At 35.7% G+C, this 24,408-nt stretch overlaps 1 protein-coding gene across 1 annotated transcript in view; it reads left to right on the top strand.

Annotated features, from left to right (window-relative positions):
- Positions 1 to 22,353, top strand: part of LPP (LIM domain containing preferred translocation partner in lipoma) — a 491,757-nt gene extending 469,404 nt beyond the window's left edge. Inside the window, exons 8-10 of the mRNA XM_049775963.1 lie at positions 8,546 to 8,724; positions 18,573 to 18,693; positions 22,168 to 22,353. Of these exons, the coding sequence (XP_049631920.1) occupies positions 8,546 to 8,724; positions 18,573 to 18,693; positions 22,168 to 22,296 (429 nt within the window). The 3' untranslated portion in view covers positions 22,297 to 22,353. The remainder of the gene's footprint in view (positions 1 to 8,545; positions 8,725 to 18,572; positions 18,694 to 22,167) is intronic.
- The last annotated feature ends 2,055 nt before the right edge of the window (positions 22,354 to 24,408 follow it).

Raw genomic sequence — 24,408 nt, 5'->3', positions numbered from 1 at the left:
ATAATGTTAACAGTTCTACAAAATTCCCTGAAAAACAGGGGGGGGGGAATGTCTTGGGAAACAGAAGTAATTTTATTGAGAAATTTTTTAGTTTTTCTCTGAAAATCACAACAGTTTTCCTTCAATAACTTATTTTTTAAACATAGAGTTAACAAGCATAGACAAATCTAAATCTACTAAAAAATAGAGAAAACATACTGTTCTTAATTTAATTAAATGATGAAACAATGCCAAAGAATTTAATGTATGTTCTAGGCTCCTAGAATCTATGATGAATGTTCCATAGAAGTAACATAAAATAGTCAATAAGTACTTGCTTTCATGTATGATTACATTCAACACTGCCCTGTCAAAATTTCTGTCTTAGCAGATGAAAAATGATCACCAGAGAAGTTAAAAAGGCCTTAGTTTTCTGTATACCACAAATTCTTTTACTGTATGTGATGTATTCTCAGCCTGGTTCCTGTATTAACAAGTCCAAACACACTGTACTTTAGAGATGTAAAGGAAAATTTTTCATCTGATTTGGCTTAAAAGTAAAGCAATTCTATTGTTTTATACTCAAGCCAGCTCCACAACAAAAGTTTCAGTGGAGTCCTGTCATCTTTTAGTTTTTGTCCCTGGCATGAAAGCATCAAGTCCCAGCCTCCGCACATGCATTGTTTGTATCAGGGGTGATGACATTTAAGAGAGTATTTGTAGAAAATGAGTACCAAAAGGCTACACAAATTTAAAGTGAGAATCATATCTCTAGACCAAAAAATACAAAGAAATAACCATTAATAGGAGCCATTTTTCCAAATTTAATAAAGCTAAGATAGTAATTTCAGATCTATTTTTGAATAAACAAAAGTATTATTTCTTTTTTGGCATTTTTAAGTTTTTATTATATATATTTAAGCATCATGATTATAAGCATGTTTGTAGTTGGGTTTCAGTCATAAACCGATTAACCCCCTTCACCAGTGCAACATTCCCACCACCAATGCCCCACCTCCTCCCACACTTAATTTGTGAAGGATGTGACTCATGACAAAATTGAATACAATGACCTAGTTAATTATCTTGGTCTCTTGTCCTTTCTTTTGGCAAGTTGTGTATGTGCGTGTGTGTCATAAATTTAAAAGCCAGTTTGTTTAATTCAAAGTATAACAAACTATCTCGTGAAAATCTTCTTCTAAATACCATATTAATAGTCAAAGAAGTGTTTTTATTTGTGTTAGTTTGACACAGATGCTCATCTCTGGAAAAGCTGAGTTCCCCTTCACCAATGCTGTCCAATACATTGGGTTTGTTTTTATATTCTTTCTGTGAAATGAAGCTTTTGATGTAGGCGTACCTGGCACTTAGATAATCAAGACACTTGTTATAATACATTAATTCCAAAAAGAGTTGTAACGCAATTTTTAAAGACTAACTTAAATCCAATATAGAATAGGTTTCCAAAATTATATGCCACTAACACAATGACTATTCCCTTGCTATTCAGAAGTAATTACTTTTCTCTCTGTTGTGCCCTTTGCCTCTAATCAATTACTCCATAGAACTGTCCACTTCTCCCACTACATTAGGAACCTCTAAAGGCAGGAATGATATTTTTGTCTTTTCTCTCTTCCACTATACCTGCCAAAATGTTGAATACTCTGTTCCACTCTTAGGGCTCTCTAATAATGCTAAAATAAGGATGGACATAGTTTCTTTACAATGATATTTATAATAAAATGTAGATAATAAAGTAGTAGATGCAAAGTTTTCTTAAAAAATATTAACAGAGGGACCAGAGAGATAGCACAGCAGCAGGGCATTTGCCTTGTACGTGGCTGACATAGGATGGACCTAGGTTTGATTCTTGGCATCTCATATGGTCCCCTGAGCCTACCAGGAGCGATTTCTGAGTGCAGAGCCAGGAGTAACATCAAAGCACTTTTGAGTATGGCCCAAAAACCACCAAATATATACATATATACACAAATATATATATATACATATATGTATATGTAAATATATATATATATTAGCAACATGATTGCGACTGAAGTTCTTACCATGAGCATGAGTTTTTAGTCAGATTTGGTTGTGGGGGGCACAAAGGAAGTCCTCAGTGCTTTCTCCTGGCTCTATGCTCATGGGTCAGTTCTGGTCACTTGGAGGGGAAAATCTGTAGTATCAGAGGGTTAAACTGAGATTGGCTGCATACGAAATAAGTCTCTTGCCCACCCCACCCTCCTACTATCTCTCTGGCCCTCAAAAGCGTATATTTGGGGCAGAGAATAAGGGAGTTATGGCAATAGCAAAATAGATCACTATTGGTGGGGTTTGAAAAACTATTTGAGTTACTGGAGAAATAACCCTGAACAGTTGCTTTCAAGGAAAAATGCCCTGCCTCTGTACTAGCTTTTCATACCCTCAAATAAATACTTTTAAGGTATTGATGTCAAATATGGACTTGATGTATTATGATGGAATAGAATTATTATCTTGCAAAAATCAAATTTTTATCTGTAGAATAGGAATTTTGCTTCTGATTATAGAGGCAAGAGGTATCACCTTGTTGACCGTAACTTTTTAAGTCTATTTTAAAAACAAAAGGATGCATGCAAACTTCTATTCCTGCAGCCCTCAGTACAGTAGCCAATACTTGGAATCAACCTAGATATTCAAAACAGATGAGTGGATCATGAAGTTATGGTACATATATATAGTGGAATACTACATAACTGTAAGGAATGATGCAATCATGCAATTTGAAGCTGGATGGAACTGGGAATTATTATGTTAAATGAAATTAGCCAAAAAAAAAAGATAAATAAAATGATATCACTTATATGTAGTATTTAGAATAATTTCATGAAGAAATGCAATGATCTAATAGGTCTCAAACACCTTGGCTCCAGAATATAACAATGAGAAGGAAAGAAATTGAGTGGAAGAAGAAAAACACAAATATGAAAATATATGAAAAACACAAATATGAAAATATATGAAAAACACAAATATGAAGACTCGCCTGGCATGGGGGGTCCCAGTCTCCTGGACCAAGTGTTCAGTCCAGGAGATCTGTGGCCCACTGTCCGACCAGCGACCCTAACATACCAGAAAAAAAGAGGGACGGCTTTCCTGGCATGTGCGCTCTGCTGGGTCCAACTGCGAGCTCTGTATTTTATTCTTATCTCAAGAAGAGCAAAACTGTGTATTGAACATGATATGCCACCATTCTGTTTCAATGTTGCTTTCATTCCTAAAAATAAAATAAAATATAGATAGAATATAAATTCCTATTTTAGTTTTATGAAATTAAAATTTTAACATTTCTAAATGGCAATAATTATAGACTTCTAAATCTTCATATGCTTCACTCTATATATAAAATGTTCAACATGAAACATATTAAACACCTAGGGAGGTTATAAATTTTAGAAGTATTGTTATCTTCATTCTTAAGGTTTATGTTACCTATACTTTTACATTTATATTCAGATTGATCCTTCCAGTTCTTCAGCCTGTGATGGAGATTTATTTATGCAATATTTCAAGGTCAGAAAAGACACAACCAGATTGTATCTCTCATTTAAAAACTGTTGCATTGGGTATTTTTGTGTATAAACATATCTTTATTTTTAGCATTTTTACAACTTTGGCACCTTGTTAACAAACATATTAGTAGGGTTTGATACATAAAATATTCCAGCACCACACCTGCCATATAGTGTCATTTGCCTCTCTCCATCATTGTGCCAGTGACTTTCACTCCCCCATCTTTCTCCCTCTACTCAACTTCCTACTGAAAACAAGTTTTAAATTTTCATTATATTTGGACATTTGCTTTTCCCTATTCTATTTATTCATATCCTACATGTAGAGATAATTTGTGTTTTACTTCTTTCTTCTAACTTCATTCAACATAATACTGTCTAGCTCTTTCCACGTAGCAACAAATCTCGTGATTTCATTTCCTCTTATAACCAAGTAGTACTCCATTGTATATTGGACCACAATTTCTTTAGTCATGATCTTGGACACTTGTGTTGAATTCAGATTCTGGCTATTATTAGGAAAGCCGTAATGAGCATAGGAGAGCAGGATCAGCAGTTTTATGTAGTTCTTAGTCTAAAAATTTTAATTCTAGTATCTATGAATCCCTGGGATTCTCAAATAGGTTTCATTTTCTCTCCCAAAGACAGTTCCCCCTTTAACACCAATACTATAATTGGGCTAAACATTGTAGTTTCTGTTATTTACATGCCAGATAATCTTTAATAATAAATATTCAAAAACTTACCAAACATTAGAGGCTTATTCCTTTATTCATACAAAACCTGTAAATATCCCAGGCACACCTGAATCAGAGTGAAGGGAAAATGTGGAGAACTTGTGGAGAAAAAAAATCAAATGCCTATGGTCCTGGGTTTTTGAGGAATTTAGAATTGCATTGCCTTACTCTTTATTGGCGAAGATAAGAGTCTTAAGAAAAGGAATTTAAAGGTCAGGAAAAAGGATTCAAATAAGAGTAAAAGGAAAATACAAGTCATCTAAATTGAGCAGGATCTTTCATTTGTGGCAGCTTCAGTTGATGGAGTTAATCTGGCTCTTTCATCCTATTGTAACGGTGTGGTTTGAAATGGTTGTCTCTGAGACTAATGTCTTAACATCGAGATTAGGTCAAGCACTTGTATTACAAGAATAAACACCAACCTGTCAAAGTTTATACCACATCATTCCTGCTCCAGAGTTCTCCCTGAAATTGTATTAGGCCCACAGATGAGAAAAAATATGGGGTCGGGGATAAGGGGATTTGAATACATCAGTGGTGTTAAGGAATGATATTGCTAAGTATCCAAACACAAAATCAGCAATACCGAAATCACAAGATCCAAAATTTAACAACCAAACTTAAAAAGGTGCCTGTCAAGAGATTGATCTTGACAGTTCAAGGCTGCCAGGAGAAGAAGGGTTGGTCCAGTAGGGAACCTGGGATCACTGGTAGAGAGATGTTTTCATTAGTGGTAGGGTCAATGCTATACCATTATGTCTAAAACTTAACTATGAATAATTTTGTAAATCATGATACTTTAATCAAACAGATACACACAATTGTCTGTGGTCTTATTGTAGCTCTGTTGTAATTCAGCTTTACCCTCTGCCCAGAAACTTTCTGCACTGTGCCACAGATGTTGGTCTCAGAAAAATTTTTAGAAGTTTATACTCTTAATATATTTAAAGAAAATAAATCACATAGTTGATATAGTTCATCATAATACATATATTTTCATATGCAAATATTATGTCTTCCCAGTGTTTGAGTTTTGCTCTTCTGTTAACTTAAACTTTTTTAAGGTAACCTGTAAATAAATAAAAAAATACCTGAAAAGTACTTTACCAGAAAATTATTTTTTTATTTGCATAGTGGCTAGGCTGCAAGATATGACCATTTACTCATAACTAAGACATAATATTTTCAGATAGGTGATAGCATAGTCATTGAAAAAATAGAAATAAAAAGTAAAATGGAAGTGAAGAGAGAAACAGAGAGAAAAAGAAAATACAGTAATAAGCTCATTTGTGAAAATTATTGTATTACCGATGAAGTCATTAATAAAATGGCAGTAGGTTTAGTAAGTAAGCTCTTGTTATATGTCCAACCTGTTAAATTAGGGTGTTCCTTTAGGGATGACAGCATCAAACTAATGAAGTTGTCCAGAAATTCACAGCTACAATACAACAAATTTTAGGGGAATATTCTCAACTATAAAAGAAGGCCTGGTTTGAATATGGGAGGGAAGGAGGGACGAAGGGAGAAAGGGAGGGAAGGAGGGAGGGCAGCAGTAGGGCGTTTGCCTTGGATGCGGCTGATCCACGACAGACCTTGGTTTGATCTCTGGCATCCCATATGTTCCCCCATTTCTGAGTGCAAAGCCAGGAGTAACCCCGAATGTCACCAGGTGTCCCCCCCCCAATAAAATAAAAATAAAAGAAACTCAAATAGCAGACCCATCTACATACCTGATGAATTCATAACTCAGGTTCAGCTCTCACTAAGCTCCTAATCTTTTCTTTCCCCTGTGGAAACAAAGATGTAGAACCAAAGAAACTACAAATTTTTTTGTTCCTGTCATTGTGAGAGTTTTTATCCTTTCTTTTAGAAGAACAGTGGTCTCAGTGAATTAGTGATCTGGTGGATCAGCTAGAAATCAAAAGGGGAAGAGTATATAATAAGGTGCCTGACCAGAAAAGCTTACTATGTGCTCTACTGTTTGCTAATTTACACTGCTTGTTAACTATACTTTTAAGACTGTTATTTTTTGATGTAAGATCACTTGAAATGGTTTAAATTTAGGTATATTGGATACTGTTTTTCCTTTGTAGCATAAATGTCCAGATTATCTGTCTTTTGAAGAGTGCCTCTATAGGTTATAAAAACTCCCTTTTACTAACAACCTTTTATAATGTTGTTAGTTTTGAGTAAATGGTCAAATCTTGCAGCCTAGCCACTATGCAAATAAAAAATAATTTTCTGGTAAAGTACTTTTCTGGGTTTTTTTATTTATTTACAGGTTACCTTAAAAAACTTTAAGTTAACAGAAGAGCAAAACTCAAACACTGGGAAGACAATTTTTAGCCACATTAGCTAGGATCTAAAAATAAATCAGAGTACTTATTACCCAGACCATCATCATCACTAAACACTTACCTTGTGCTCATATTGTAATTTCGCCACTTCAAAATGAGGAGGAACAAAATAGGTTAATAATTTCTATGAGTAGACTGTGACCAGAGGTGTACTAAGTGATTTCAAAACCTCTGACAACTTTAATTTGAGAAAAGGATGGTGATGGTGATGGATTTACCAATTCATCTGGGTATGGCTTACAGAGTTGGGCCAACACTGTATGCCCCAGCAGAATATAGATAATTTCCTTCATTTGTTCTTTTGCATATTTTTATCCAGGGATTACTGCATTCTAGGTATTATAATGCTATATAGAATAAAGAATTACAGTTTTAAGATGTAGTGAACTTTACCAGTGAAGAAATAGAAGTCAAGGGGCTGAAGAGACAGTTTGGTGGATAATATATTTGCCTTGCATGCAGCTAGCAATGCTTGCTCTCTGGTTCCCCAATCCTTTCCAGGAGTGATCCCTAACTTCAGACCCACAAGTTAGCTCTGAGTACACTAGATGTGGTACATAAACCAAAAAGGAAAAAGAAAAAGGTAATAATAGTGAGAAATTGAGATCTAGTGGAGGAAATAGACATGCATGCACACGATGTAAATACAGTGAACACTGTATATGTGCAAGCAATATGTGTGCTTGGATGTGGGCATCAGGAAAGGTTTTCTAGAGTGATTTTCTAACCCCATAGCTTGAATGTAAAAATAGAGGTTTGCCATTTATTCTAGACATTATTCAATAAACAAAACTATAATATTCTTATGGGGTTTCCCAAAACTGAACAATATGAGGTAATAGGGGAATATGAGCCTAGTCAAGAGGTTGAATGCGATATAAGGAGCCAACTATGCAGAATCATATAAATTGTTGAGAGCAGGAATGTTATTTGGTCATATCTGTATTTGGGAGAGAAATTGGAAGTGCCGGATTAGAAAAATATTACAAAGGAGAGAGATTTCTAATAAGAAAAGTGAAAGTCAATCAGACACCTTTGTTGTAGTTAATGTATCAGCACTTCTTTTATAGTTATTTAAAAGCTCTAGTGCTAAGATAATGAGTCCTTGTACCATCCACATTCCTTCTAGTTCTGTGCTCTAATCATTCATGCTCCCATTACAGATATTCTAACTTTGAGATATTATGTGATGAAAAACCCCATCAATTATGTCAAATTTATATTGGGTTCTTCAGATACTATGGTACTACAGGTACTATGGTCTCTGAATGTTATTGATCAGACTACTCTGAAATGACAGGAAACTTAGTGACCTCAATTGGTCTCTGCTGATAAATCAAGTTTTTAGAAGTAAAAGTGATATTCTTAAGTAGAGAACCTGAGCTATATATGGTTCAGGGGTCAAAAAACTCTATGCAAAAGTAAATTTTACTAAAGTAAAATTTAGCCTACTACCCACTACTGTAAGAAAGGTTTCATTGGAACATATCCATTCGTTTGCATGCTGTCTATGTTTTCTTTCATGAAGCAAAAATGAGTTCTTGCCAAACTAAAAAAAAAAACAACAAAAACAAAAAGAAACAAACAAAAACAAAAAAAACAACACATTTACCCTCTTTTCTTTACAGAAATATTTGTACCTAATGTGGTGAAAAAAAAAAAACCAAGGATAGAATTCAGAATACATAACATTAAACCTAGCTTTGCCACCTATTCTCTGTGTGACCCTATAAATGACACTTGATTCATTTTACTGTGTTCTCTCTGTCTACAATAAAGACAGACACTCTGCCCCTCTCTGAGTGATAAGGTAAGCAAAAGGATCAATGAGTACTATAAAACATGCTTGTTGTGCTATGTTACTGAAAGGAGCTTGTCAAGTCCCAGCCCAACATTGGTATTTTTCTTTCCTTTCCAGAGCACCCTGGAGCAATGCAGTGTATGTTCCAAGCCCATCATGGAGAGGATTCTTCGTGCCACAGGGAAGGCCTATCATCCTCACTGTTTTACCTGTGTGATGTGTCACCGCTGCCTGGATGGGATTCCATTCACTGTAGATTCTGGTGGCCTCATCCACTGCATTGAAGACTTTCACAAGTAGGCACTTTACTCTAAATCTTCCAACATGCCTGTGTCTTCAAATTATATTCTTAGTGCTTGGAAACTGGTTCCCTTTCTGAGCACTATAGGATCCTTGAATTTAGTGAGATCATACATAAATATAAATTTCCAGGTCAGAGAGATAGGTACTTGCTATGCATGTGGTTGACTGCATTTCAGTATCTAGCACCACATGGTCCTCTGAACACAGAGGAGGAAGGAAATCCTGAACATTGCCGAACCTCACTCCAAATTAAATTTGTAGAGTACATGCACTGACTTCATGTATGAGATTAGAAATTCTATTTCCAACACACACACACACACACACACACACACACACACACACACGCACACACACCAGACCCTTTTAAATTCATGTATCCTTTAATGACATATGAGATGCAGTATAAGATAATCTATGTTTTTCTCAAATCTGGACTCTCCTTGCAGGGTTCTTTGCAAATATTGATTGTACCTTATTGTATCTTTAGTTATTGATAAAGTAGACTCAAGAGTAATATGTGTGTATTGGAAGGACCAAAGTAGGACCCTGCAGTAACCCTTCTTGGTCTAAATAAAAACAAAATGTATGGCATAGATCACTGCTCAATTCCTCTGAGCTTGATCAGTTTGATCATTAGACAAGTTGCTGTCTGAAAGCTCACTAGCTTTAATAGAGCTGAACTTCTCTACTACTCTACAAATAGGAGGTTATAGATCAGGGGTCCTCAAACTTTTTAAACAGGGGACCAGTTCACTGTCCCTCAGACCATTAGAGGGTCTGACTATAGTAAAAACAAAACTTATGAACGAATTCTTATGCACACTGCATATATCTTATTTTGCAATGAAGAAACAAAACAGATACAAATACAATATGTGGCCCATGGGCCATAGTTTGAGGACCACTGTTATAGAGGAACAGAGAAAACAATTCAATTACTTCTACTAATGTAAAGCCTTTATGGATGTTTTATGCCATTGTTATCTATTTAACACTTTCCCCTTGCCTCTTTCCTATTCAAATTTTGTCTGCTTTAGAACATTTTCTAATTGAATAAATTATTATATAATATTTACAGTTGGATGAGAAAGTATAATTCAAAGTCCAAATTACATACTCTTGAACCTAGAAAATATTTTCTATAGTCCTAGCTTCTCTTTTGAAATCTCTTCTTTCCTAGATAATAACTATGCATTCATTTATGATAACTATGTTTTTATGATAAACATATACCTTTGTGTATTAATTTTCATTTGGCCTCTTCACTAGTTGTTAGCAAATCAATCACATTTGTTCCTCCTTTTAGGAACTCTGGGTTCCTAAAAGCTCTAGATGAGACTTTGAACAAAAACATCAAGATTTTATGAGTAGTATTTACTAAGCAGTGACTTTATGACCATCTAAGGCTCTTGATGGATGAAGTACTTATTGTTCATCAGTCTGAGTAATCTTTATTTTTTGGGAGGGAGGCACACCTGTCTGTGGTGAGGAGGGCCTCCTCCTAACACATGCAGGGATCACTCTTGGCAGGATTTGGGGACTATATGGGAGATCAAATGTGGTTGTCTACATACATGGCAGGTCCCATAACATCTCTAACAGCACTCTGGTCCCAACTCTACTGTTGAATATCCTTTCTGTGGCCTCCACAATGTACTGTTTTGTAGGTTAATTTTAGCTATTATTTCGCTTTTCAACAACCAGGGGATATTTCCCATAAGCATCAGGGACCTGCGTCTTATCTTAAAAATTAATTTTATGACCATTGTCTAAGTTGCAAAGAAAGTGAAAACCACACAAAGACAGGAGGCTGAATGGATTCTTTTTAAACACACACACACACACACACACACAAAACAGAGGCAGAAATTCTCAACTTGAATTAGAAAGGCTTACTTTGAAAGGGCAGTCACAGCATAAATTGTACTTCACGTTATTGATATTTTTAGCTTGTAATTACACATAAAAAAAAACCTGCATCTATTTAAAGAATGTGAAAAGATACCAATGGGGAGTGTGTTTCTGTCACTGTTTTTCTTCTTTCTTTGACTTATCCTAATCTAAGAAAGACTGATAGATATAATCAGAGAACACATGTTTCTCTTGCTGGAAAAGACTGATATATTACAACCCTCAATTAAAACAGGAAATCAATACTGACAAATGTAAGTTTATATCTATGCCATTTATCTTTCATTTCCAGGAGTAGGGAGCATAATTAGAGACTTGCAACTGGTGACATAAGTGTGTGGGTCTGAAAGCTCCAGAAAAGCAGACTTGAGCAACTAAAAGGGAAAAAATAATCTCAAACCCCAACTCTGTACCCCCACTCACTAAACAGCATGCTAAATCACAAGCTTTTTTAAAAAAAAATAATGACTAGATGATTGGCACATATGTAGGGGGAGAAGTTTTTTTAAATTTTTTTCTCTATTTCTCCAAAGGAAAAATGAGAAAATTGATGGAACTCTGTTTCCGTGCCTTGTCAATAGTAGAAACAAAGCAACTAGAAGTTGACATAAAATGGGCTGATGGAAGAATATAGATAGAAGGATACAGTGTATTTCTGACACTTTTGAAGTTGGAGGAGACCTCATTCTTGGTCATTCTGAATATTGGAGCCTTTAGTAAATGGATTTAAGTTCCACTCAGTCCTGTCTATGCCACCAAATTATAAGCAGGACAGCCGCTAGAAGAGAAATTGCATAGATATTCAATGAGAATCCCTTGTCAGCAAGGAAATAGCCAGAAAAGGGAAGGGTGTGTGCAGAAAATATGTGATATTGGGCAAAAAATACTACCAACATAAGATAGGCACCGACAAAGACTCAAACTGTCAGATTACTTGACCCAACTATCTGAGTAAGCTCTGAGAAGCAAAGTATGAAAAGTATTTTAAAAGGGAAAGCTGGAAACTTCTGACAGAAGGAGCAGTTTGAGCAAAAAGCAAGGGCATGGAGTTAGGAAAAAAAAAACTTCTTTACCTTCAAGGAAGATTTGTGCGGCTGTAACTAGAGCAGCCTGGGAATAGAAATTATTTTGAGATACAGGAGACCCATGAGAAAGGATTTATCTCATGTGCTTAGTATATTGCCTGCTAAACCAGTGCTTCCCAAACTTTAATGTGCTTACAATTCACCTAGGCTCTAAATCAACAGATTTGAAGTAGAGTCAGATTCCTTATTTTGATGAGTTCCCAAGGTGGGTGGTAGGTGGGGTGGGTGGTGGTGTTTAGAAATGCACATTGAATACTCAGTCACTGAAATATTTTTTTAAAGTCTTGATAACAAATACAACCATTCCCTAAATAACCATCATCCAATGATAGTAGCATAATCCTCTATCCTATTATGTAGGAGATCTTTCTCATGTCATTCAAAATGAGTGTTCAAATTAGTTTCTATGCAGACTGACTGTATTCCATCCTTACCATCACTCTTTCTTTTCTCCCTCTTTCTTCCACTTTCCCTTCTCATCTATCTTTCTTTCTCTTTATCCCTCATCCATTTATCTCTCCTTCCTTCTCACTTTACTTACAGGTCTATTTTTCAAGGTTCAAGTTAATTTCCATCTTCTCTAAGATTACTCTGTGATAAACCTCTCTATCCCCATGTCTGAATACACATATACATATATAAAACATTTACCATGACCATCTTAAATCATTTTTACATATATGTATAAATTAATAAAACAAAAAATATATAGAATCCTTTATCTCCAGTCTAATTATTGGAATTCTAGCTTATTACTGTAGTCTTATTTTGATAAACCCATAAATATATTTTATTGACCTTTTCAAGTGCACTGAAATTGGGAATATTACATTTATTTTTTTATTTGTTGAATATATATCCTCTTGTTGATTGACAGAAATGTGTCAACACGCAAAATGATTAAGACCACCTTCCCATACCTTGTTTCCCATGTGTATGAAGTAGGAATCATAAGGGAATATTTTTTTCATAATGTTGTTGTCAGTAGATAATAAGGTCTGCACTGCTGATTGTCTATCAAGGGCAAGCACTTAATAAACACTCAATAAATGGCAGCTATTTAGCCATCAAAATATCTGGGAGCCAGAGAAGTGATAGCACCGTGGGCATTTGCCTTGCACACAGCCGACCCATAGTAGACCCTGGTTTGATCTCTGGTATGCCATATGGTCCCCTGAGCCTTCCAGGAGCAATTTCTGAGTGCAGAGCCAGGAGTAATTCCTGAGCACTGCCAGGTGTGCCCCCCAAAAACCCAAAAGTATATTTTAATCATATTTGTTGTTGTTCTTGCTATCATTGTTGTTGTCTTCTCAAAGATAATAAGTTTTGAAACAGAACCATAAAATTTGAATAATCCTTAAAATGCAGGCCAGTGAACTCTGGAAACTATGGAAACCATTTCCTGTCTCTTGGCTTTGTTTTTTTCCATTATGAAAATGAGGCTAAAAGGCACATGAAAAAATGTTCCACATCACTAATCATCAGAGAGATGCAAATCAAAATAACTATGAGGTACCACCTCACACCACAGAGATTGGCACACATCACAAAGAATGAGAACAGTGTTGGTGGGGATGTAGAGAGAAAGGTACTCTTATTCACTGCTGGTGGGAATGCTGACTAGTTCAACCTTTCTGAAAAATGATATTGAGATTCCTCCAAAAACTGGAAGTTGAGCTCCCATATGATCCAGCTATACCACTCCTAGGAATATACCCTAGGAACACAAAAATACAATACAAAAATTCCTTCATTACAATTATATTCATTGCAGATATTTATCATAGCAAGACTCTGGAAACAACCAAGATGCCCTTCAACAGATGAATGGCTAAAAAAACTGTGGTACATATACACAATGGAATATCATGCAGCCGTCAGGAGAGATGAAGTCATGAAATTTTTCTATACATGGATGTACATGGAATCTATTATGCTGAGTGAAATAAGTCACAGAGAGAGAAAGACGCAGAATGGTCTCACTCATCTATGGGTTTTAAGAAAAATGAAAGACATTCTTTTTTATTAATTTTTTATTTTTAATTATGAGAACAAAGATGCAAAGAAATAGGACAAGGTAAAGTTACAGTGGAAGGACAATCAGCCATAAACAGAATTCTCAGTAGTCCCATTGCTGATATTTTAATTTTGAACTTTCAGCCAAAGAACATTAAGAAAAATAAAACAGAACCCATGTACAATTACTTTGTCCCTCAAGTCCCCAGATTGTAGTACATAATATTTCTTAGCAGCACACAAAGCAATCTAAAGACATAAAAATCATGTAACTCCTTAAACATGAAGGCAAAGTACTTTTTTACATTTCCATGCATATTAGTTTAAGTTAACCTCAAAAGTTCAAGTGGGTTGTTTTTCTTAAGGATTAGAGTCAAAGGAGCACAGTAAAAATGGTGTTAAGAGTGACAGTTATTGTTTGCATAGGCCCACCAAAATATGAGGGACATGGAAAGGAAAATCCTTGGCCTAAATACAAGGAGACCCTACCCCTGAAGTTTCCTGGCATAAGACCAACTCTAGGCTCCAGGCAAACTAGTTTGTTCAATCCAGGTCATTGTCTGTAGTGCCAATACACTTTTATTTTTCACACAGTCTCTGTTGTTGGTATCATGTTTCTGTATTAAAGATCCTGGAATCTGTATATCCTATATTGCAGTCAGGATGGTGCAGAGCATCCTCTCCTTTCACCTCACAATTAAAGGGCAATGCAGAGAACCCTGTCCTGTAAGCAGGTCGTTGTTGTTGTCAAGTCTTCTTAGTGTTAAGGGAAGTCTCTTTTGAGCAGGTTGATGTCAGAGCAGTGGTAGAGTCTTCCCTGGTAGAGAATTGCTTCCAGGTGTTGTTATAAAAAACCTTGGATGTTTTATAGCTTCCCTGGTTCAGGGGTGAATGGAGGATGCCCATTCTTCCTGCCTGTGCCAGGTCATTATATCAATGTTCAGGGTGTAAGGTCCCATTGCACTATAAGATTTGTGTGTTCCAATCTCTATTAGATAAGAACTTATTTGTATGTATAGCATTTTCCCATTTTAATGTGCCTATGCAAACAAGGAACAATGCCACGTGGTGTTATCGGCGTATATGGGGGCCATAAGAACAAGTCCAACAATCCCCATGACATGGTTCAATAATAAGCATTAAACTGAGGGACTCTTCCACCAAAATTCCTTATTGAATAGCTCACAAATGTTGCACTGGTGAAGGGGGGGGTGTTCTTTACATGACTGAAACCTAATCACAATCATATTAGTAATCAAGATGTTTAAATAAAGAAAAAAATATTTAAAAAAAAGAGAAGACAAGATAAAAAGTGGGTAGAATCTTCATGGTAAAAGAACATTTAGAAAGAGTTATAGCTGTTAAAGAAAATACACATAAAATAGTCAAAAGACATATGTGTCCATTTTATGTCTTTTGAAATAGTTGGGGGTTGTTAAATCCAATGCACAACTTTGGTCTGTGATTAGGACTGTGTAGTACTGAAATTAAAAAGGGTAAATGTGGGGTACTGATGGTTGGGGGTGAGAGAGTTAAGGAGTAATAATGAGCTTTGTAGGGGTATGCGAAAGGGCAGAATCTGTTGGGGCAGGAGGTCGGTCTTGGTGCCTAACAAATTAAAGAACTGAGGGTAAAGAGGGCTAATTAAGGGGAAGATAACGAATCCAGATTGGGAGATGAGGGAGTAGAAGGGGCTCTGGTGTGGGGGAGGTGAACTATATCAGAGGGGCTATATACATTGCTTAGATGAATTGTTTATGGATTAAGCTTGGCAGTCAGAGAGGACCACTGTATAGGAAGTCACGTCTACATATACAGTGATTTTAGAGACCTATTTGAGTATTATTCTCCAAATCTAGGGAATTCCATTTTTTTCCCTAGAAACAGCCGAGAATGAAGAATATTTTGGGGTGTTGTTAAAAAGTATATGCGCGCTTTTGAAAATGAATACTAGTAAGAAAAGAACTCCTGAATGGGATCCAGTATGCATAGGGGAGGAATTTCTCTCCCCCACCCTTTCCCAGGGCCCGATTTACCAGGCCTGGTCCTTAGACCAGGCTGGCATGGGGGGATCTCAGTCCCCTGGACTAAGTGGTCAGCCCAGGGGGGCCTATGGCTAGCTGTCCTGTTTAGAGCCCCCAACATACCAGCTGAAGAGACAAAGCAGTCCTGGCATGTGGAGATGAAAGACATTCTTACAATAATTATCAGAGACAAAAGAGAGGAGGGCTGGAAGTTACAGCCCACTTCATGAACCTCACCACAAAGAGTAATGAGTTTAGTTAGAGAAATGTAGTTACATTGCAAACTATCCTAACAATGAGAATGGATGAGGGAAATTGAAAGCCTGTCTAGAGTACAGGTGGGGGCAGGGTGGGGAGGAGGGAGATTTGGGACATTGGTGGTGGGAATGTTGCACTGGTGATGGTGGGGGGTGTCCTCTTATATGACTGAAACCCAACCACAATCATGTTTGTAATCAAGGTGTTTAAATAAAATATTATTAAAAAAAAAAAAGAAAACAAGACCAGTTGATAGGATGGAATCAGAAAAAATATATAGTTCATGCCTTTCCAAAGGGGAAGAATCTTCATATTAGACACAATGACTCAAGAAACAATTCTTTAGTTATAAATGTTGCAGGCACTTCATTTTATTAGATAAAGCCTATTAGTATATAAAGAATGATTCTTTCTAAAGATTCAGATATAGAGAAAATTCTGTCCAATAGAAACTCATCATTTAGTGCTATCTAGGAAAATTCAATGAAAATTATTTTACTCTGAAGTATAAATTATCCTACTTAGAAATTAAAGAAAGCTTTTGGATCCAAGTGAAAGGCAAAACTTCTGACCTTACTGACTATATTTCTAGTGAACTGGGAATAGAAATTGTGCTGTTGATTCCAGATGCCTGCTTATTTTGCTACTAATGACCCAGATTCAAAAATAATCAGGTAGTCCAAGGCAATTATTTTTGCTACTAAGTATAAGCTTCTTGCATAAAATATCAATTATAACAACTTTGATTACTGAGACAGTTGTACCATGTAACTTTTAATTATTCTTTCAATTGATCTGCTACTTAATTCATATTTATTTAGATTGCAGCCATACAAATGACTTTTGGGTGCAGCCAGGAAAATTAATATGTATATATAGAGTATAATGTATGTAAAAATGCTTTGACAATCATAAAGTACTCTGCAAAGTATTAGATTACTATCATTTCTTTTTAAGTCTCGCTACAAATAGATATATTTTAAGATCATTAATCTTAAAATCATTACCATAAAAACCTGAGTTCCACAGTGTGATTTTATTTTTTTTAATCATTTCACTTTTATCCAAGTCCATTACAAATGATGTCTCATTTCACACCTTCACAAATGTTACTCTGAATATCAAGGAGATACAGATGGAGGTATGGCCTAGATTTCTAGCCTATTAATCTGTTTCAAGAGAAATAAACTGTTAGTCCAATCAGTCACATTCGGAGTATTGATGGATTAAGAAACATTAATTTCTGGGTCAAAGGCTAGGGAGATTGCTTAAGTAATAGAGCACATGCCTAACATGTATAAAGCCCAAGTTTGATTCCTGGCACCATAGAACTTCATTGAACTATGGGTGTGGTCCTTGTGAAAAAATAGCTCAACATAATTAACCTCAAAAGCATCAGTTTGTACACATATATGTGCTTATGTGCTCATAACTTTGGGAATTATTGAAAATATTTAAAGTACCAAACAGTCCATCATCTTTAAAGTTTCCTTTTTTTGTTGTTGTTTTGTTCTTTGTTTGTTTTTATTTGGGGCCACACCTACTCCTGGCTCTGTGCTCATAAATTGCCCCTGGCAAGCTCTGGAAACCATATGGGATGCCAGGGAATGAACCTAGGTCTTTCCTGGGTCTGCTGCATGCAAGGCAAAATGCCCTATAGCTGTGGTATTACTCCAGCCCTTAAGATTCTCTTTTTAATAAAAGTTGAACACAACAAAAATATAAAAATCCTTTGTAAGTTTGGTTAAAAAATGTTAAATCCATTAACCTCCATTGTTTTAAAAAAGCTATGTGCCGAATTGTAAACATAGCATAGGGTTTAAGACAATTGCTGAACAAGTAGCCATCCCGATTTAATCAGTCCCTGATATCACTCACATATGGTCCTCCAAGTACCACCAGGAGTGATTCATCCCTAAGCACCGTGCAAAGAAGTGGCCCTGGGTACTTCTGGGTATAACTCAAAACAAAAAATATTTAAAGGTAAATATGATTTTCCCTGTTAATTCCTTGAGTTATATAGATTGGCTCTAATTAAGTAGATACGAGAAAGAGTTCCTGACTACAAAGTATTTCTCAATAGCCTGACCAACCAAAATTCCCTACTCATAGTAGGACTTGGGTAATACATAATAATACAAATAGTAAAAGTCAGAAACAAGTAGGGGATACCAGAATGTGTGTTCACCCCTCTCAGTAGTCTGCCTTATCTATTCTAGATGTTATCCATAAGTGGATTCCTTGCAGCATTCTGACTGATGAAAAAGCTTCTGAGACTCTGCATGCATGCACAATATGTCACTGCCCTCCTCCCCAGATATCAAAATACTTATAACCTAGAGGAACCTCAATAATCACCAAATCTAGTTCCTTTATTTTACAGCTTAGGAATCATAACCATAGAAGCAAAGTGACACAGAAAAGACATACAAGGATACAGATGTCCTTAGAATCAATATGCATCACTTCTTTTCATAATTGTGCCTCTTTTCCTTATTAGTGTCCATGTTCTGCATCTCATCAGAATTTTGTATCCACCTTCAGGAAATTTGCTCCCCGATGCTCTGTGTGCAAAGAACCTATCATGCCAGACCCAGGTGAAGAAGAGACTATCCGGATTGTGGCTCTGGATCGTGACTTCCATGTCCAGTGCTATCGATGTGAGGTATGTAGTCAAGAGCATTATACTCCCCCATACATGCATGTTGTGCAGGTCATATTTGAACTGGGTTTTTATAAACAAAATAAACCATTGAATCTGGTACAACCCTTAATATGTCTATGTTCAAAAGATCTGAGTTTTAAATATGATATGGACAATATCATTATTTATCTCAAAATCCTTGACCTAGAAAATTTTAGTTGCACAAATTGATTATCTTTATTTTTTTTTATTTTTATTTTTTGGTGTTTGGGCCACACCCGTTTGACGCTCAGGGGTTACTCTTGGCTATGCGCTCAGAAATCGCCCCTGGCTTGGGGGGACCATATGGGACGCCGGGAGATCAAACCGATGGTCCGTCCTATGCTAGCGCTTGCAAGGCAAACACCTTACCTCTAGCGCCACCTTCCCGGCCCCTATTGTCTTTATTTTTTTAATTTTTTCATTTCTATATGGATATTGGCTAACTCACATCAGTATATGTCTCAAATTCTCCACTTGTAAACTCACTTTTAACTTTCCCAACTATGGCTGCACAAGCAAAATAAAAACTGGCTTATGAAAGGACATTGTGAATTATCATTGTGATATAGTGGGAAATGATATTATTATTTATTATTATGTTGAATCTTTAGCTATGAATGTTAAGGGACAAAGATGACTATCACCATTACAAAGGATAAGAATTCATTTCCCCTAGAGCTATTGGAAATTTGTTTTCATAGTCTAACAAGCAGATCCATTAATTTAGAAAATACTGAGTATGTGGACAGTCAGATACCTACTAATAGCAATGGCAATTCTGCACACAAAATACCATAAAATATGTAAAATTTACCGGGAAGTCATTGGTAGTATTAGGCCAGGTAGTATTTGTTAAACAAAGGGTAATATGTCTTTTACTTACAATTTGAGATTCAGAAGAGCACCATCTCAAAAGCTGAGTTAAATTTTTCTTTTCTTGGATGAAAAACTTATCTCCAGTCCCCTCTTTTGAATAACTTTCTTGCTGTTTGACTAACTTTCTGCTATTCCTTCTTAGTGCCTCTATTTTCAGCTCTTTGCTTTGTAAGGTGTTTCTTCAAATCCCTTATTATCACATCCTAGTGAGACTGGCTTATCTGATACCACCAGAAATGCTTTTGGGGGGACCAGAAAAATAGGTCAATAGATTTGGAGCTTACCACACATACAACCCACCCAAGTTTGATCCACTGCAACACATCTGATACCCTGAGAACTCCCATGAGTGATCACTGAGCAGTGATCCCCTCCAAAAATAAAAGATTCTTTTTCTGAAACACAGGCTAGTGGAATAATAGGGCATCTCCCAGCCCTGACTTGATTCCATTATGTAATGGATTTGACTGATCTTTTATTCAGTATCCATAATTCTATTATTCAAAGTTGAATTTCTCTTTTTGCCATAAGAAAAAAGTAATAATGAACGAATCAACATTTCAAATTTACACCAGATTTTATTGCTAACAGAAAAGCTCTATGCAGCCATCATCTTGAACATAAATGGAGTCAGGCCAGAGTGATTGTACAATGGCTATGGTGCTTGCCTTGAATGCAACCAATCCAGATTCTATCCTAGGTATTTCATATGGTCCCCAAAATTCCTCCAGATTCTGTACCTGCATACAGACCCAGGAATAAGGCATAAGCACTTCTGGGTGTGATCCCAGAACAAAGCAAAAAAAAAAATCAACTGAAATCATAATACTTTATAGATAAATTTACATGTGGAATTCAATTAAAAAGGGCCTTCCAACCTTCTTCATATACTCGGTATCCATAACTAATAGGCTTTAGTTTTTAAATGATTTTAAGTTTTGTGTTAAAAATGTGCCTTTTCTTTTCCTAGATTAAATCATTGCATTATTTATTTTGGTATGGGCCCATAATTTGACAGGGCACAGGAGTTACCCCTGGCTCTGAACTCAGGAATTATTCCTAGCTGGCTCAGGGGACCAAAAGGGGTGCTGGAGATTGAATCAGAGTCAGCTGCATGCAAGCTGCTGTTCTATCACTCTTTTCACACAGTATATATACTTTAAAGAGTGAAATTTTTTTTAAAGACACATTATAGATTGGAATATTCTGTATCAAAGATAAATCTGTTTCCTCTCTCCTCTTTTGCTTCTAAAATGCAGAGGTTGTATTTGATGCTCTGGTGTGATCATTTGACCTCTTAATATTATTGAAGGCCCCCACGGTTTTAACTGTGTGACTGACTCTGAATATTTTGGAATACTCAGGCAACTATAGACTTTAGCTCAGTAAAGACTTAAAGTCATGGCATTTATGAAATTTTCTACTTTCTACTCAAATTCCATTGCTTAATCTTGTGAATGCCTCGAGAGCTGCAAAACATTTCTTTGTTCACTTTGTCAATCTGCTTTAGAAATATGATAATTAGTGAGGTTGTTATTGCTGCTGTATTTTGTGACTATTTGATCTTAAATTTCATTATTTGTCAGAAGCAGATTTGGGTCCCAGTGGTCTAGTGTATCAAAGAAGCAAAGCCTGCAACAGTTGTGACCATGAAAATAATTTCTATTAGGGTACATATCACTGTGTTTCTATGTGCAAAAGAAAATTTTATATTCTCCAAAAGCAAAGACAAGCATTTAACTGCAATTTGCAAAATGGAAACACTTTCTAAAATGGGCCCCAGATGTATTATCAACAATAGTATAATTCTTCACAGTTAGGTAGTTATTGTAGTCTTTGAAATATATTTAATGTTATTTATCTTCTTTGACCATTCCAATAGCTTGGTTTAGATAGAAAATGTAGGAATATTTTCAAAATGGCTATTTCTTTAGCCACAGTCACCCATACAATGTTGGACATAAAGTTAACTATAAGGGCCCCTCCTCCAGGTTCAGTGTTCATTTCTAAATACCATACAACCTCCTTGAGAATGTCTAACAAATTCTTATTGTCGAAAATTTTAGGATTTTATTTCCTAATTCTAACTGGTTTGAGTATGCACAATCTGTTGATTACCCTTTTGCTTAACGGAATTTTATCTGTTCTATTCAAATCTGGTCAAGAAATTTAAACCCTACAACTTTGTATTTCTTTTAATAGAAGTTTACTAATGATCAAGGATAAAGATGCACTAAGTTGAAGCTCTACATTTTGTTGTCTTTTGTTTTAGCACTTGTATGAGTAAGAACAGGAAAATGCTTTAGAACCTATATCTTTGATTTCTTCCCTCTCTGTGACTATATTTCGATACAGAATATATCAGGAACAATTTCCTTGTTTATATTTATATGCTCAATCTCGAATTCAACTTAGACTACAGTAGATTATCCTGTCTACTAGGGAGGGGATTGGCAATCTATGTAAAGAATAGGAATAGCACATTATAGAAACCTGGACTTGGAAGCTAAGGAATTTCCTCTGCATTTTGCAGTTTGTCTTTTCACTAACATTATTTTATCTGTCTTAATTTTCTAGGATTGTGGTGGTCTTCTGTCTGAAGGAGATAACCAAGGCTGCTACCCTCTGGATGGGCATATCCTCTGCAAGACCTGCAATAGTGCCCGCATTCGAGTGCTGACTGCCAAGGCTAGCACTGACTTTTAAGTTCAGTCACCTTCTTAGCTGGTTAATAAGTAGCACTGAAATTAAAAGAAACACACACACACACACACACACACACACACACACACACACACACAAGAAAACAAAAGAAATAGGAAAATAGAGAACAGGAACTCAACCTATGAGATGGTCTCTGTTCTTCACCTGTGACTAACCTTTCTTTAGAAATAGCTTGATTATAAGACTTCTTTTAAGTTCTTAACAAATGCACACTTCACATTTAATTCTGTAGGGCCTTAATAGGTCTTTGTTCTCAGAGACTTCCACATTTTTGCACAGATTATGCTCCATCCCTCACTTCTGCATTCCAGTAACTATTAATCCCTATGTTTTTCTCACTTTTCACCTGGTTGGATGGTTATTTTGTGTGTGTGTGATATTTACAATCATACTTTTTTCCTGGGTGAGTCTGCCAGGTCACAGGTGCTTTGGGCCTTGAAGGCTCCATTCTGTTTCTGCCACTATTCTAGTCATCACACAGGCTAGACATTCTTTTCCTATGTATTAAAAAGCAATTTCTGTTGCTTTAAACTGGTCATGTGCTGTGTCAAAAAGGTAGAGCATAAAGCACAATTTACATTTCAGGCCATAAATCATTTTAATTGTAAATTACATTGATTCAAGAAAGTCCAGATTTAATCTGATACCATTTACAGTGAAGATCTATAATGACCAGAAATCACAATAAATCTTTTTAAAGCAGAAATTTCTAAGATAGAACCAAACTCTAATGTTGCTTTTACATGATATTGGGGCCAGAGTGATAGCTGAAAGGTATACAGCCCATACCTTACATGAGAAAGTTCTCAAGTCTGATCCCTGGTACCTCATGGACCCCCATTCACTACTGGCTGAAGTACTGGTGGCTCCCACTGACACTTGGCCCTACCCTAGCAGCTTGACATTGCTAGGCACAAGATTGAACAATCTGGCTCATTAGACATAGTATCACTCGAAGTGTTTGTTCTTTCCTCTGAGTGCTGCTTGGGAAGCCAAATAGACAAGTAAATAAATGTGGGATATGCAAGAAAAAGCATTTTCTGGGTCTATTTGAAAAGCCCATTATTATCTCATAGTATTATCACAAGATATTCCATAGTACTTATACATAAGACAAACTAGATTTACCTAAATAAAAGACTCTGAATACCATCCCACTTTTCATCTCTGAAATATTCACCTATTTTTTCTAATATTCAAGCACAACTGCTAAAATTGACTTTTTTTTTATAAAGGAAGAGAGCAATAAAGATTAGGTTGTATTATTTTTTTCTCCAGGTCTTTTTTGCCTGACAATTGCAAATCCGTATATACAAAATGAAACTGCGTAATATTGTTGAGTTTACTTTAAGAGACAAGAAAGCTTGAAGTTTCATTATTGTTAAAAATTCTCTTGCAACTCAAATAACTTATTGCGGGAGACATTTTCATATCATTGATGTGACATTTACACCACATTTTAAGAGACAATCACTGAAAAAAATGCCTTTTTAGCTAAAATATGTAGTGTCTCTATCTAGAATCTTCATTCAAAATCACATTGGGCAGTGAAATGCTTGTTTGCCTAGAGAACCATATTTTATTAGATTCTAGTATGTTTATTTTTCAGAAAGAGACCTATCTTTCTATGGCAGATCAGCCATTTTGTAAAAATTTTTGAATTGACATTTTTTAAAACTTTCTTCAAATATTCCACAAGTATATATTTTTAAATTATAAAATATTTAATAGACACAAAGTATAAATAATAATATAATGAATTCTTACACACATTAACATCCATTTTAAGAAATCAGTTACAAGAAATATAGTTTTATATCTGTGATTCCACAAATTTGTTTTTCATATTAAAGGGTCAGGTTTTTTTTGTTTGACTTTTTAATCTTAATACCCAGAGTTAAATGAAAAAATATTTGTGCATGTTTTTATATGAAACATTGCCCCCCAGGAATGCAACTGAGACATTATCCCAGGAATTCTAGTTAAATTTATTATTTTAATATAAATAATCATAAAACTGGTTTAGTTCTTAATAAGGAGGTCTTGAGCCCTTGATTGAAGACTATAGCTCATCTAAAGTAATTGTGGCCCATT

The sequence above is a fragment of the Suncus etruscus genome, chromosome 6 (assembly GCF_024139225.1).
Source record: "Suncus etruscus isolate mSunEtr1 chromosome 6, mSunEtr1.pri.cur, whole genome shotgun sequence".
Taxonomy (NCBI): Eukaryota; Metazoa; Chordata; class Mammalia; order Eulipotyphla; family Soricidae; genus Suncus; species Suncus etruscus.
The sequence above is the reverse complement of the archived record's forward strand: the minus strand, read 5'-3'. Positions and strand labels throughout refer to the sequence as shown.